This window comes from Panthera tigris, chromosome B3, assembly GCF_018350195.1.
Source record: "Panthera tigris isolate Pti1 chromosome B3, P.tigris_Pti1_mat1.1, whole genome shotgun sequence".
In the NCBI taxonomy this organism is placed as follows: domain Eukaryota; kingdom Metazoa; phylum Chordata; class Mammalia; order Carnivora; family Felidae; genus Panthera; species Panthera tigris.
In genome coordinates, this window is record NC_056665.1 from 54,201,780 (window position 1) to 54,216,247 (window position 14,468).

The 14,468-nt window shown below is 33.5% G+C and overlaps 1 protein-coding gene across 6 annotated transcripts in view; it reads left to right on the forward strand.

The window, feature by feature from the left end:
* Positions 1 to 14,468, forward strand: part of FAM227B (family with sequence similarity 227 member B) — a 213,586-nt gene that overhangs the window by 24,011 nt on the left and 175,107 nt on the right. For all 6 annotated transcript variants that reach the window (XM_042988909.1, XM_042988907.1, XM_042988906.1 and 3 more), the window contains 3 exons: positions 4,400 to 4,435; positions 5,135 to 5,239; positions 9,149 to 9,247. In XM_042988909.1, the coding sequence (XP_042844843.1) occupies positions 4,400 to 4,435; positions 5,135 to 5,239; positions 9,149 to 9,247 (240 nt within the window). The remainder of the gene's footprint in view (positions 1 to 4,399; positions 4,436 to 5,134; positions 5,240 to 9,148; positions 9,248 to 14,468) is intronic.

Genomic DNA, 14,468 nt, shown 5'->3' on the forward strand with positions numbered 1-14,468 from the left:
TATTATTTACAAAGCTGCTCTGAACTTATTTGGAGCTAAAGATTGTGCTCATCCAGGATTATTTTCTTAAGATAAATTTCCAGAAGTGGAACCGCATGGGAAAAGAAATGTGAAAACCTAAGTGTTTTGATATGTATTGCCAAATTTTTCTCTACAAAAGTAGTACAATAGAGTTTGTGATTGATCCCTTACCCATTTCCTTGTCCACATTTAATACTATATCTTTGAATGTTTGCACAGTTGATTGGCATAAATGTTATCAATTGCATATGTTTTACTAATGAAGTTGATACTTCAGGTTTTTCTTAGCCTTTGTGTTTCTATTACTCTGAGTTGCCTATTTATGAACTTTGGCCATTTGGGGGGCTGTTCTTTTTTCATTTTTACAGCTGTTTGTGCTTTAAAAATGTTAACCCTTTCAGTAATATGTGTTATACATATTTATACCACTTTCTTTGTAGCTTTTTAGCCCAAAGAAGGTTTTTTTTTTTTTGGTCATATAGGATTTTTATATTTTTATGCATCTATAATTTTCTATTGAAGTTTCTGCCTTTAGTGCCATAATATTTAAGAAGTGTTCCTTCATCACAAGATCATACATACCTTCACCTGTGTTCTGTTGTATCATTCTTACAGATAATTGTGTGTGTGTGCTTAATTCTTTAATTCATCTCATGTTTATTTTTGTGTAAGGGAGTAAAACATAAGAATTTTGTTTTAGGTCATCAGTAAATTTGTGTGATTTTCTTCATATAAAGTCTAAACATCCCCTGTTAAATTTATTCTTAGGTATCTTAAGTTTTAATTACTAATGTCACTGAGATTTTTTTCCATTAGTTATTAAATGGGTTATTGTTGGTATATAGGAAATTATTTTTGGTATATGCATACTAGTCAATAGCGTTAGTGGTTTCTCATCTTGTCTTCAATTTAGAAAGAATGATAGTACTTTGCTATTAGGCATCATTTTAAATGTTTAGATAACAATGTTTTTTTACACAATAAAATTTATTTTTATTCCTAGTTTATTAAAGATATGTGTATGTGATGTTGATAGAGATCAGCTATAGCTATAGATATCTCCTTGCTCAAATACTTGAAAAAGAATCTCCATGGTTTGAAAAGAGAGGAAGATAATCCACAGTGATGATAGCAGAAGCTACTTTCAACTTTTAATCTATGATTGCATTAGTAGCTTTTCAGAAGTTGAGCCATTCTTATATTCTAATATTCTCTTCTTCTATTCTTATATTCTTAGGGTATACTTTTTTATTACATTACTGGATTGGATTCGCTATTGTTTTGTGTGGATGTTTGCATGTGTGTTTGATAAGATATGATTTTCTTTTGGTTTTCATATGAAAATTACACTAATCCCAGAAAATGAGTTACTTAGCTATATTTCTCTTTCTAGTTTGTAAACTATAGAATATAGTAGTTATATTGGGATATCATTTGTTTTATAGATATATAGATATAGATTTAGGTATAGATAGAGATACAGATTTAGATATAGATTTAGATATCATTTGTCTTTTGGATGTTTGGCAAAAGTTGACTATGAACTTCTCTTTATTTAATTATTGTTTATATTTTGCAGGGGGATTAGGTAGGTTGACAGAAATGCTGTGTGGAAGTTAACAGATTTCATAAATATCAACTTGGGTAGATTGTCAAAACATAATATTGAGTGAAAAAACCAAATTACCCATTCATCAGTCAGTGGACATATGGGGTCTCTCCATAATTTGACCACTGTTGATAATGCTGCTGTAAACATTGGGGTGCATGTGCCCTTTCATATAAGTATTTTTGTATCCTTTGGATAAATTCCTAATAGAGCAGTTGCTAGTTCATAGGGTAGTTCTATTTTTAATTTTTGAGGAAACTCCATACTGTTTTCCAGAGTGACTGCACCAGTTTGCATTCCCACCAACAGTGCAAAAGTGTTCCCCTTTCACCACATCCTTGCCAACATCTGTTGTTCATGAGTAGTTTGTTTTAGAGAAGATGTGGTATATATATATATATATATATATATATATATATATATATATATATACAATGAAATACTACTTGGCGATGAAAAAGAATGAAATCTTGCCATTTGCAACAACGTGGATGGAACTAGAGAGTATTATACTAAGTGAAATAAGTCAGAGAAAAACAGATAACATATGATTTCACTCATATGTGGAATTTAAGAAAGTTAACAGATGAACATAGAGGAAAGTAAGGAAAAATAAGATTAAAACAGAGAGGGAGGTAAACCATAAGAAATTCTTAAATATAGAGAAAAAACTGAGGGTTCCTCGAGGGGAGGTGGTTAGAGGGATGGTTTTAAATGGGTAATGGGCATTAAAGAGGGAACCTTTTGGGATGAGCACTGGGTGTTATGTGTAAGAGATGAATCACTGAGTCTACTTGTGAAGCCAAGACTATACTGTTAGTGAATTTGAATTTAAATTAAAAAAAAAAAGCAAATTACCAAATAGTATGTACAGTTGATACGATTCCTTTAAATTTTAAAAACACACAAGAAGTGTTCATATTCTTCATGTATAGGTACACACATAGGTAAAAATCTGTTAATGGAATGGAAGGAATGCAAACCCAACAAAATAATAGTGACTATCTGAAGGAAGGGAAACACTGAATAGAACTATAGAGATCATGGTAAAAAGGGAATCTGAACTTTATACTTTATTATATAAATTTCACATTTTATTTTAAAAATTAGTGTTAAGCAGGGGTGCCTGGGTAACTTACCTGGTTAAGCATCTGACTTTAGCTCAGGTCATGATCTCACAGTTCATGAGTTTGAGCCCTACATCGGGCTCTGTGCTGACAGCTCAGAGCCTGGAGGCTGCTTCAGATTCTCTGTCTCCCTCTCTCTCTGCCTCTCCCCTGCTCACGCTCTCTCTCTCTCTCTCTCTCTCTCTCAAAAATAAACATTAAAAAGAAAAGTCTTAGGCAAATACTAAAATGTCAACAGTAATCCATTCTAGGTTGTGGGAACATGAAAACACTGGTAATTTCTTTTTTTTTTAATTTTTAAAGGAATTTCAAAAATTCTGACTTTTGAATTTTATCAGATAACTTCTGAGGATCTATTGCAATGACCTTTAGATGAATTATACTAACAAAAGTTTAAATTATTTTTATTGCTAAATGTGTTTTATTGGATTTTTTTATCTGGATTTTAACATGTGTTATTTATATTTTTGTGATATCTTTTCTAGGTTGTATAATCAAACACTAGTTCTGTATTACTGTTACTGGGCTCTTTGAAAACTTCTAGTATATCTTTGCTTCCCACAGAATAAAGCCAGGACTTTGAGATTAACATTAACATCTTTCTAAATCTGACCCCATCCTCACTGACTAATTATATCTGTAGCTCTCAAGCACACAGCTGTCTGTTTTTATCATAATTGATTTTATTTTCCCTAAATAATCTTTTTTTGCTCCTTTGCATACTTTTTTAAATGTCAATAATGTCATCTTCCTTCAGTTAGTAATCTGCTCTCGTTCTTTCAAATTTGTTTCCTTTGTCATTTCCTTTATGACATACGTATTGTATAATGTGTGTGTTTATGTGTGTGATTTTCCTGTAAGCTTAGTTATTCCTGGAGGAAGTAGGGATGTGGAAATGATCAAAAACTAATGTATACAGGCTACTTATTCTCTGTGTAAAGTAGAATGGGGGACATAGAGATACACCACCTAAACTGCCTGTCAAGGATCTGTTGCCCTAGCTGCTAAGAGTGCTTTAGGGGACACCCTTTAGCTGTCAGCCCCTTTCGGGATTTGCTTCACCTACAGAGAACTTCCTCTTCTAAAGACATACTCTTCCAGGAACCACCTAAATCCAGTGACTGATCAAGTTGGAGGTGGAAAGGCCTAGCTATTTCAACCCAGTGCAGGATAACTGTGATGGGCCCTTTCAGCTCTAAAGCCCTTTTTAGAGTGCTTTGAGGTTGTTAGGCATATATTACAGCTGACTTCTCTAACTTCCCAATTATGCCTCTCTCTTTGCCTTCCATAGATATTGATCCCAAAGGCACTCCCAGTAGATATTCTGCACACTAAATTTCACCTCAGAGTCTATTTCCCAGTGAACCAAAACGGCAATAAGTAGTTTTATATTTCTGTTATAGCCCTTTATCCCTCTGTGTTTTGTTTGTATACATATCTGATTCCCTTATTGAACTATGGCTAGCTTGAGGGCAAGAACCATCTTTGTATTCCTAGTATCTAGCACAGCAACAGCATTCTAGGCTTCGGTAGGAGATATACACACACACGTGCACACACACACCCACACAAGTTATCTGAACAAATTTACAAAATATAAAAATTTAAGATTTTTAAAGATTTTGTTTTAAATGTTTTCCAGCTTTCAGATGAAATGGAGACGAAGAAGACTGTAGAGGTATTTAAAATTTCTGTTCTATGAGATTATGTATCAAAAGTATTATGTAGAGGGGCGCCTGGGTGGCTCAGTCAGTTAAGCATCTGACTCTTGGTTTCAGCTCAGGTCAGAATCTCAAAGTTCGTGGGTTCAAGCCCCTCATCAGGCTTTGAACTGACAGCTGTGGAGTCTGCCTGAGATTCTGTCTCCCTGTCTTTCTCTGCCCTTCCCCCACTCTCTGTTTCTCTCTCTCTCTCTCTCTCTCTCTCTCTCTCAAAATAAATAAACATTTTTTAAAAAGTATCATGTGGAAATGAAAAATGTTTATAATAATATAGATGTAGCTATAAATATAGATGGAGCTCTGAGGGAAGAGGTGGGTACAGGTATAGAAGCTTTCTCCTGCCTTTCTTTATCGGTAGTTTAGCTAAAATTCTTGATCATTTGGGTTATGTCAAAGTTGGTTCTGAAATATGATTTTGTTTTGCTTTTGTAATTTGGCATATGAATATGCCAGGGCTCTTAATTTCATGGAATCAGAAAATATGAAGATTTTTTTAAGGTAAGATAAATATTTTTCACTTATTTTAATAGGAGAAAGTGAAATAATTATGTTAATGAATTATAGTTAAATATTTATCTGTCTTCTCTAGTCCTGTGAGACTACTATACTGAAAAGGGTGAAGTAATTAGTGTTCTGTGATACTTCCCTCTTTCTAGGGTTGCAGCTTCTCAGGATTCAAAACAAATGAGCTTACTCAACTACCCAGACATTTGGATGCTGAACAAATTTATCTTTTTATTTTAAAAACCCAGAAGTTTGATGTACGTAAACATTGTTATTGTATGATACATTTTGAGAATATGATTTAATGAATCAGACCTTTATTTAAAGCTATGACAAATTAGGTATTAAGCATAAGCATGATTGAATTTTGAAGGCATTAAGTCTGGCAAGAAAAGACCAGTAATATTTAATACCCTGATCACTAGAAAAAAAATGTATTGGACTCTGTGTTACTGCCTCAGGAGTCTGAGGTTGCTACTGTGCGTTGCCTTGGCATGTGACTGTAACAAGTGTTTTCCCCTCCCTCTCCTGCTTTATCAGCTCAAGATATTTTAGTCTGCTTATTTTGACCCCAAAATAACTTATGGGAGCCCTTCCCCACAATCCCATCTTTTGTGCCTCCAAGTGTCTGGGGAATTTTTGAGTAGTATCTCCACAGGGTGGCCAGTTGAAAAACTGTAAGCATAGGAAGGTAACTAGATCATTGCCCATTGGTTGCCAAAGGTGGGCTGAGAGTTCTGTGGTTACTAATACTGATTTCCCACTTAAATATTAGGTGGTCACCTAACAAGGTTTCCATTTCCTGAAGGCTTAAACAACGCTCCCTTATCCCCAAGCAGATTCCTTTCAGATAGTTCTCTGAGATGAAGTTGGCTCCTGGTAGGCCCTCTTCCCCATCTTTCACCTCCAGCTTTCCTGTGCCTCTTTGTTTCTCAACCCAAAATCCCTGTTTGTTTCCTCTCCTACAATAGTCCATCAGAAGGAACATAATCAGCCATTAAGCCCCTCCTAATGGTTGCAGTGTTACAAGAAGTAGAGTCTGATTGACCTGGTTTGGATCTTCTGCTTACCCTCAGGCAACTACAGAGCACCTCTATTAACAACTATATCTAGATTCAGTAATGACACTCTCTCTTATTTTCCATGCTAATACAAATGTTTTTCAATTCTCTTTTACATTTTGTGGGATTTTGGTGACAGTGAAGGCTTAGTGTGACCTCTTTATACAATCACCTGATCCCATTTTTAGAGAAATACTATAGGTGCTAATTATAGTTATGCCTGGATCATGAGCATATTTATTTCTTTTCTCTGACAATATTTACCACACTTTCCTCAGGAAAAATATTTTATTGTTATAAAAAGATTGTGATTCAAATCAGTTTATGAATGTTGTTCTAGATAATCTATAATATTTTTTCTAACTCTAAAATTCCATGTTCTAAGATGGTACTACTATATTTTAAATATGGGTCCATGGGGCACCTGGGTGGCTCAGTCTGTTGAGCGTCCGACTTCGGCTCAGGTCACGATCTCGCAGTCCGTGAGTTCGAGCCCCGCGTCGGGCTCTGTGCTGACTGCTCAGAGCCTGGAGCCTGTTTCAGATTCTGTGTCTCCCTCTCTCTCTGACCCTCCCCCGTTCATGCTCTATCTCTCTCTGTCTCAAAAATAAATAAACGTTAAAAAAATTAAAAAAAAATATGGATCCAGTACATCTAACACAAATCAGAAGATAATCACATAAACAAGACATAAAAGTGCAGCTATGATGAATTTTTAATATGGTTAATTTGGAGGATGCTTGCATTTTTGAAAGAAATAGTAAAGTGAAGAGTGGAAGTAGATATGGGTAGAGGGTGGATGGAGTATGACAAGCATCTGGGTATATCTTGGCATAGATACCCAGTGTTTTATTTGGTAATATCCCTAGCTGATTTCAAAAAAGAATTTAAATTGGTTTACTATAGCATGTACAATGCAATAGCATTAAAATAAATTATGAGGTTATAGTAAAGAGAATAAGTGTAGGAAAATAAATATAATCAGAGAAGATTATTTCATAGAAATGCTTATGATAACAGACCAAGGGATTGAACTTAAGGATCTGAAACTTGCAAAGAGGAGGTTATAGGGCTTCTGTTACAGGAATGGAAGTATGGGAATCCATGGAATTAACGAATTCACCTAACCCCATCCAAACATGTTCCTTTACATACAGTCATTAATTTAGTTCCTTGATGAGAGAAAGTGTACATTATTCCCTCTACCTCCCAGAACAGAACCATGGTTACAGGTGATGCTTACTAAACACTTTATTGAATTAAAGTGAGTGAAAAATGACCTATATTCTGAATAAGAGTAGAAAGCTGAGCCACAGGCATAATGATATACATGAATAGAAATTCAAAAGAAAATTAGAAGTCATTTTGTCTAACCTAGACTCAATGTTAGGAAAAAAATAAAGTTCCAAGTTAGATAATCTAGGTTTTAAGATATGTTTACATTTACTTAAATCAAAAAAAAAAAAAAAAAGTATCACAGAGTGGTGAGAGGAGAAGAGAGAACCTTTTAACTTTTTCAGCTGTGCTTGGGGTTTTGGGGCAATTTCCAATTTTTGATTGTTTTGACTAAATATTGATATACTTTAAAGAATTTGAAATTTTACTGAAAAAGGAAGTTAGTGATACTAGACATAGCCAAAACAGAATAGAAGCAATCATGCACTTACTATACACTGAAAAGAATCTTTGCTTGAAATTTGCAAATAATTTAAACAAAACTATTCAGCTTTTCCCTGTATTTCAATTTTCTACTTTTTTTCTTTATGTACTTTACATATTTCCTTATAATTAAGAAGTACTAAATCTAAGCTGTTAAGCACTAAGTGCTAAATTGAAGCTGTTACCAATGGACTCCATACTATAATTAGTGTCCTATGAAAGAGAAGTGCCCCCACAGAATCATGGCAAGGAATCTTTTTTGGCATAAAAGTCAGCATGATATCCTTTTGTAGACTTGTACTTGAGGAACAGTAATTCATACCTATAGATTTCATTAAAGTAAGTCTTGAACTGTAATGAATCTGGCATTTTAAAACTTTTAGTAAGTCAATAAGATAAAATCATCTATTGAATGTGCCTATTTAAAGCAAGATTTCTGGTCAACATAAATAGATTTAACTTTATGTGACAATTTTTATCAATTGCCTAAGGAGTACACTCTTAGATAGGGTCTAGACTTACAATGGGGCTTGTTGGGATAAAATTCCAATATTGTTGGTATCTGTCTTTAGTATAAAAAGGAAATTGTAGCATGTATTGTGGAATTTTTGCTGTTCTTAGTCTAGCCTACAATGTCATTTCAATAACTACTATGCAAATCTGATTGTTGAGCATATGAAATGTGGTTAGTGTGACTGAGATGAATTTTTTATTTCATTTCTTTTAATTAACTTGTATATGAATTTTAAAAGTAATAGCTGATTCAGTTATTGAAAGCTCTCAATTATGGTTGGAGCAAAATCACAACTCTGTATTTTATGAAGTCTAAATACTGATCTAGTATTTATGATAAAAATGAATTGTTCAAATTGAGATGTGCTATAAATATAAAATATATACAGTATTTCAAACACCTGCTCCCACAAAAGAATGTAAGATATTTCATTAAGAATTTTTTACAACAGGAGCACCTGGGTGGCTCAGTTGTTTAAGCGTCCGACTTCCGCTCAGGTCATGATCTCACAGTTCATGAGTTTGAGCCCTGTATCAGGCTCTGTGCTGACAGCTTAGAGCCTGGAACCTGCTTCTGATTCTTTCTCTGCCCCTCACACACTCACACACACACACACACACACACACACACACACACACACACTCTCTGTCAAAAATAAACATTAAAAAAAGAATTTTTTACAATTATATGTTGAAATGATTATATTTTAAATATATTTTATTAAATAAAATATGTCATCAAAATTAATTTCACTTTTTACTTTTTTAAATTGGCTACTAGAAAATTTAATATTATCTACATGGCTCAACTAAATTTCTATTGAACAGTGCTAGTCTATAACCATTGAATACATACTCTATATACAGCCTATTTACATTAACATGTTTTATAATGTATTTTAATTTGATCTCCATGTGTCTTTTGTTCCACAGGAAAAAGTTTTTAAAATCTGGAAGACCCATTTTCTCTCAGAAGCTTCTATTGCTCTTTTACATGATTCATTTTGGTGGTGGTTTCTGCATAAATTTAAGGTATGATGTTATTTTTTAAACTTCTTTTTTTTAAGTTGATTTGTAGTACAGTGAATTTTTTAGTAGAGATAGCAGTGGTACAAGAAAGTGTTTTTTGGATCCTTTCACAGAAATTGGGTTTTTAGTATTCTTCACATGTTAGAAATCCTGTTTAAAATCTAACGTTCTTTCTGGAGCACCTGGATGATTCAGTTGGTTAAGCATCTGACTTCGGCTCAGGTCATGATCTCATGGTTTTTGAGTTTGAGGTCTGCATCCGGCTCTACACTGGCAGCAAAGAGCCTGCATGGGATTCTCTCTCTCCCTCTCTGTCTCTGTCCCTCCCCTGCTTGCCTGTGTGTGTGTGTGTTCTCTCTCAATAAATAAATAAACTTTAAAAAAATATCTAGAGTTCTTTCAGAGGAGTTAAAACTTTAATATGGATTTCAAAGATCCTGAGTCTTCATTAATCAGAAAAAAATTGGTGAAATCAGTGTAGTGAATAATACAGTTTTAGCTTAACTCAGTGCTATAATGTGCTGACAAACAGGTAAACAGAAAACCCACTGTAAATCATTGCAGGAATTTTCATCTGGAAAATAGTCCATACCTCTGATGGATACAGGGTCTTTATTTGATTCAGAAAAGTAAAAAATTCTGATTGGGTTTAAGAAGAGAAAGACATCTGGATATCTGGGAAAGATATCTGGGAAACAGTAAGAGAATGGAAATAAGAAGCACATGAGTCTTACAGTTAGAGAATATGGGAGCCTGGGAAAAGTGGTGAATACCAATGACTGTTGTATGTCCTCTGGATCTGGGAGAGTAGCAGAATGAGGAACCCTGGGATCACAGCCCAAGCACTAAGAAGATGTGCCATTACATCAAAGAAGTTTACAAATAGACTCCACTCTCTGCCTTTCCCCAGCTCAAATTACTTGCACAAAGCTGCTTATGGATTGTCACAGGAATTTTGTACCATGAAGCAATGGGTATTAACCAGTTTTACATACAAACCATTCAGTTAGTGCTATATGTTAGAATAATTAGTGTAATTCTAGATTAAGGTTATCTGTCCTGTATTTCTGATATTGTTAGGAGCTCTGGATATAGCATTATCTAGGGAAATTCGTGAAATCAGGAGAATTTCATCACCTTAAATTTCTTTCTCTAGATCTGGATGCTGAATTTATGTTTTTCCTTGAAACAGAGAAACATTACATTCTGGCTTTAATCTGTTAAGATTATATATAACAAGTTTTTGAAGGAAACATAATCTAAGAGTGTTTCTAGTAACTGTTTTGTCAGGCAATAATAGTATTTTATTGCTTTGAACAAACACAGATTTGACACCAAAATATTAATGACCCACTGCATTTATATTGTTTTTGGAATAATAAGGAATTAGATTTGTTTTTATCTTTCTTTAACCAAGCTATTCTGTAGAAACTAGTGGATTTCTGAAATTAAAATGTAATAATTTAGTAATAACTTTAAAAAATTATAACTTAATAAGATTTCTAGTGTCATTATATTTGACTTGTTTTGAGAAGGAATATGTAAGTTAGTTGGATCAGTCTTCTGCTAGTGTTCTAGGGAACTGACAGGGGCAGTTTAGGGATCCAGATCAAATTGAAGCAAACTTTCTATGATTTAATGAGAACAATTCCTCTTTCATCTGTTTTGTTCATTGCATTTTATCTATGACTTTATTTCTAAGAGGGTTTATTATAATATATATACATATTATGTTGAAGCTAGTGAACTATATAAAGTGGGAATAGAGCTATTCCTTGAATATTTGTTTTGTTAGGTAAGCTCCTCTTTTAAGCTTTACTATTGTTTTAGATGGATGCAAAACACATAAATTCTATCTATATTTGAATACACTTTATGAAGAATAAATAGTACTGATTTTATACCTAGAATATGGTAAAACCACAAACCACTTGTTCAATTACCAATAGTTTATATGACAAAATACATAATCATTCTAGAATGTAGCATGCTTCAGCATGGTAGCTTTAAAACATATTTCAGTAATTGTTATAGATTAATATAAAGGCATATTTCCTTTATTGCCTATGTTTAGTGATAACTTGATCTAGTAGAATTTTAAATCTGGTTTTCCCAAATAATTATTGTGAAACTTTGGGCTAGTCAAAAAACCTCTCTGAACTTCACTGATCTCATCTCTAAAAAACAAAACAGGTAGAAAATTACATATACCCTGCTTTTTTCCCCTAAAGTTGTTGTATTAAAAGTGACATGAATAAGAAGACACCTAGTAAACTGAAATACTATATAAATATAATATGGGATTCAACACAATAGAATTAAGAGATCTGACTTTCAAAAACAAGTTTATCCACTTAGTAAATAATGTGTCCTAGAATAGTTATTTACCTCTCTAAATCTTTCATAAAATAAAAAAATCACATACTTTGTATGTTTGTTGGGTTAAATGAGAAAGTACATGTAAACTTGTTTACATGGAGCTACGTATATAGTGTTTAATGGATGTATCTATCATTATTATTATTATATTAATTGAGAGAACACAGTATTCCAAAAATTGGGGGCCAATGTATAGGCTAAATAACAAAAGTTTCCCTGATGATGTTTGACTGGAAGAACTTCAGTAATGATATTTCAATATACTTAATATTTTTAAAAATTGCCCTTGGGACTTGGGCTCCTCCAAAGATTCAGAAATCTGTAAAGCACATTATTCCCACCCATATAACAACAGAGGAAACCCATATAACCTATAACATTACAACTTTTTAAAATTTATCATGTAGAGTAAATTTCAAAGCAAAGAATGTTAGCAGGGAAAAAGAGAGTAATTGTATGATGGTAAATTGGTTGTGTCATTATTATTACTAATAGGAAAAGTCATAAATAGATGTTCTAACACCTCATTCTCAATAATTGGTAAAATATACAAAAAAAATCAGTAATTATATAGAAGACTTGAGCAACACTGTCAACCAGATTGATCAATCTAATTGACATTTACTAAATATTTCTCCTGACACAACATAATATAAATTTTTCTCAAGTACACATTAGACATTTACCAACGACTTTCTGAGCTAGGAAAACATCCTAACAAATTTAAAATAATAAAGTCATACAGAGTATGTTTTCTGACCAAAATGGAATTTATAAATGAATAACATAAAGCTGACACCAAAGCCAAAGATATTATAAGAAACAAAATAATCTATAGACCAAAATTCTCTTTGATGAATATTGATGCAAAAATCCTCAACAAAACACTAGCAAACTCAGTTCAGCATATTAAAGGATTATACACTCTGACCAATGGGATTTATTCCCAGGATGCAAGTATGATTTTTTTTAAATGTTTATTTATTTTGAGAGAGGGTGCATGCAAACAAGGGGAGGGGCAGAGAGAGAGAGAATCCCAAACAGGCTCCATGCTATCAGCACAGAGCCCAATGTGGGGCTTAAACCCATGAACCATGAGATCATGACCTGACCCAAAAATCAAGACTCAGATGCTCAACTGACTGAACAACCCAGGTATGCCAGTAAATGATTTTTTAATGTATTGTTGAATTTAGCCTACTAGTATTTTATTGAGGATTTTTGCATCTGTGTTCATCAGAGATATTGGCCTATAGTTCTCTTTTTTAATGGTGTCTTTATCTGGTTTTAGTATTGGGATAATGCTGGCTTCATAGAATGAATTTGGAAGTTTTCCTTCCTTTTCTATTTTTTAGAATAGTTTGAGGAGAATAGGTATTAACTCTTCTTTAAATGTTTGGTAGAATTTGCCTGTGAAGCCATCTGGTCCTGGACTTTTATTTGTTGGGAGGTTCTGTTTTTTGTTTTTTGTTGTTTTTTTTAATCCAATGTCTTTGCTGGTTATCCATCTATTCAAATTTTGTATTTCTTCCTTTTTAAGTTTTGGTAGTTTACATGTTTCTAAGAATTTATCCATGTCTTTTATGTTGTGCAATTTGTTGGCATATAGTTTTTCATAATATTCACTGATAATTGTTTGTATTTCTGTAGTGTTTGGTTGATATTTCCCCTCTCTCTTTTATGATTTTACTTATTTTAGTCCTTTTTCTTTCCTTTTTGATAAGTCTGGCTAGAAGGTTATCAATTATTGATTTTTTTCAAAGAATCAGCTCCTGGTGTCATTGATCTGTTCTGTTGTTTTTTTAGTTTCTGTATCATTTATTTCTGCTCTGATCTTTATTATTTCCTTCCTTCTGCTGGTTTCAGATTTCTAGTTCCTGTAGGTGTAAGGTTTGGTTGTTTGAGGTTTTTCTTGCTTCCTGATATAGACCTGTATTGCTATAAACTTCCATCTTAGAGCCGCGTTTTCTGCATCCCAAAGGTTTTGGACCACTGTATTTTCATTTTCATTTGCTTCAATGTACTTTTTAATTTACTCTCGTATTTCCTGGTTGACCCATTCATTGTTTAGTAGCATGTTATTTAAACCCCATGTATCTATGGACTTTTTAGATTTTTGTCTTGTCGTTGACTTCTAGCTTCATAGTGTTGTGGTCAGAAAAGAAGTATAGTATGACTTCAGTCGTCTTGAATTTGTTGCGGCCAGTTTTGTGGGCTAATTTGTGACCTAACATGGAGAATGTTCCATGTGCTGTTTTAGGATGGGACAATCTGAATATATCTGTTAAGTCCATCTGTTTCAGAGTGTCATTCAAAGCTATTTGTTCCTGATTATTTTCTGTTTAGAGATCTGTCTGTTGATTTAAGTGGGGTGTTAAAGTTTTCTCTACTACTATTGTATTATTGATTAGTTCCTTTATGTTTGTTACTCACTCTTTTATGCATTTGGGTGCTCTTATGTTGAGTACATAAAGATATACAATTGTTATATTGTTGGATTGTCCCCTTTATTATGATTCAGTATCCTTCTTTGTCTCTTGTTATAGCCTTTGTTTTAAAGTCTGTTTGTCCCATACTTAATTATGGATACTCTTTCTTTTGACATCTGTTTGCATGATGTTTCTCTGTCCCTTCACTTTCAATCTGAAGGTGTTTTTAGGTCTAAAATGAGTCTGTTGTAAGCACCATAAACTACTTGCATAAACTACCATTTTTATGTTGCCTGTCTACACAGACTGCTGTCTCTTTAAGGGTGGCGACCCAGCTATCACTTGCCCTCCTGGCTCACCCAGTGCTGAGTCAGCTGACTTTTAAAGCTCCGGGCTCCAAGTACCACTGATTTTAT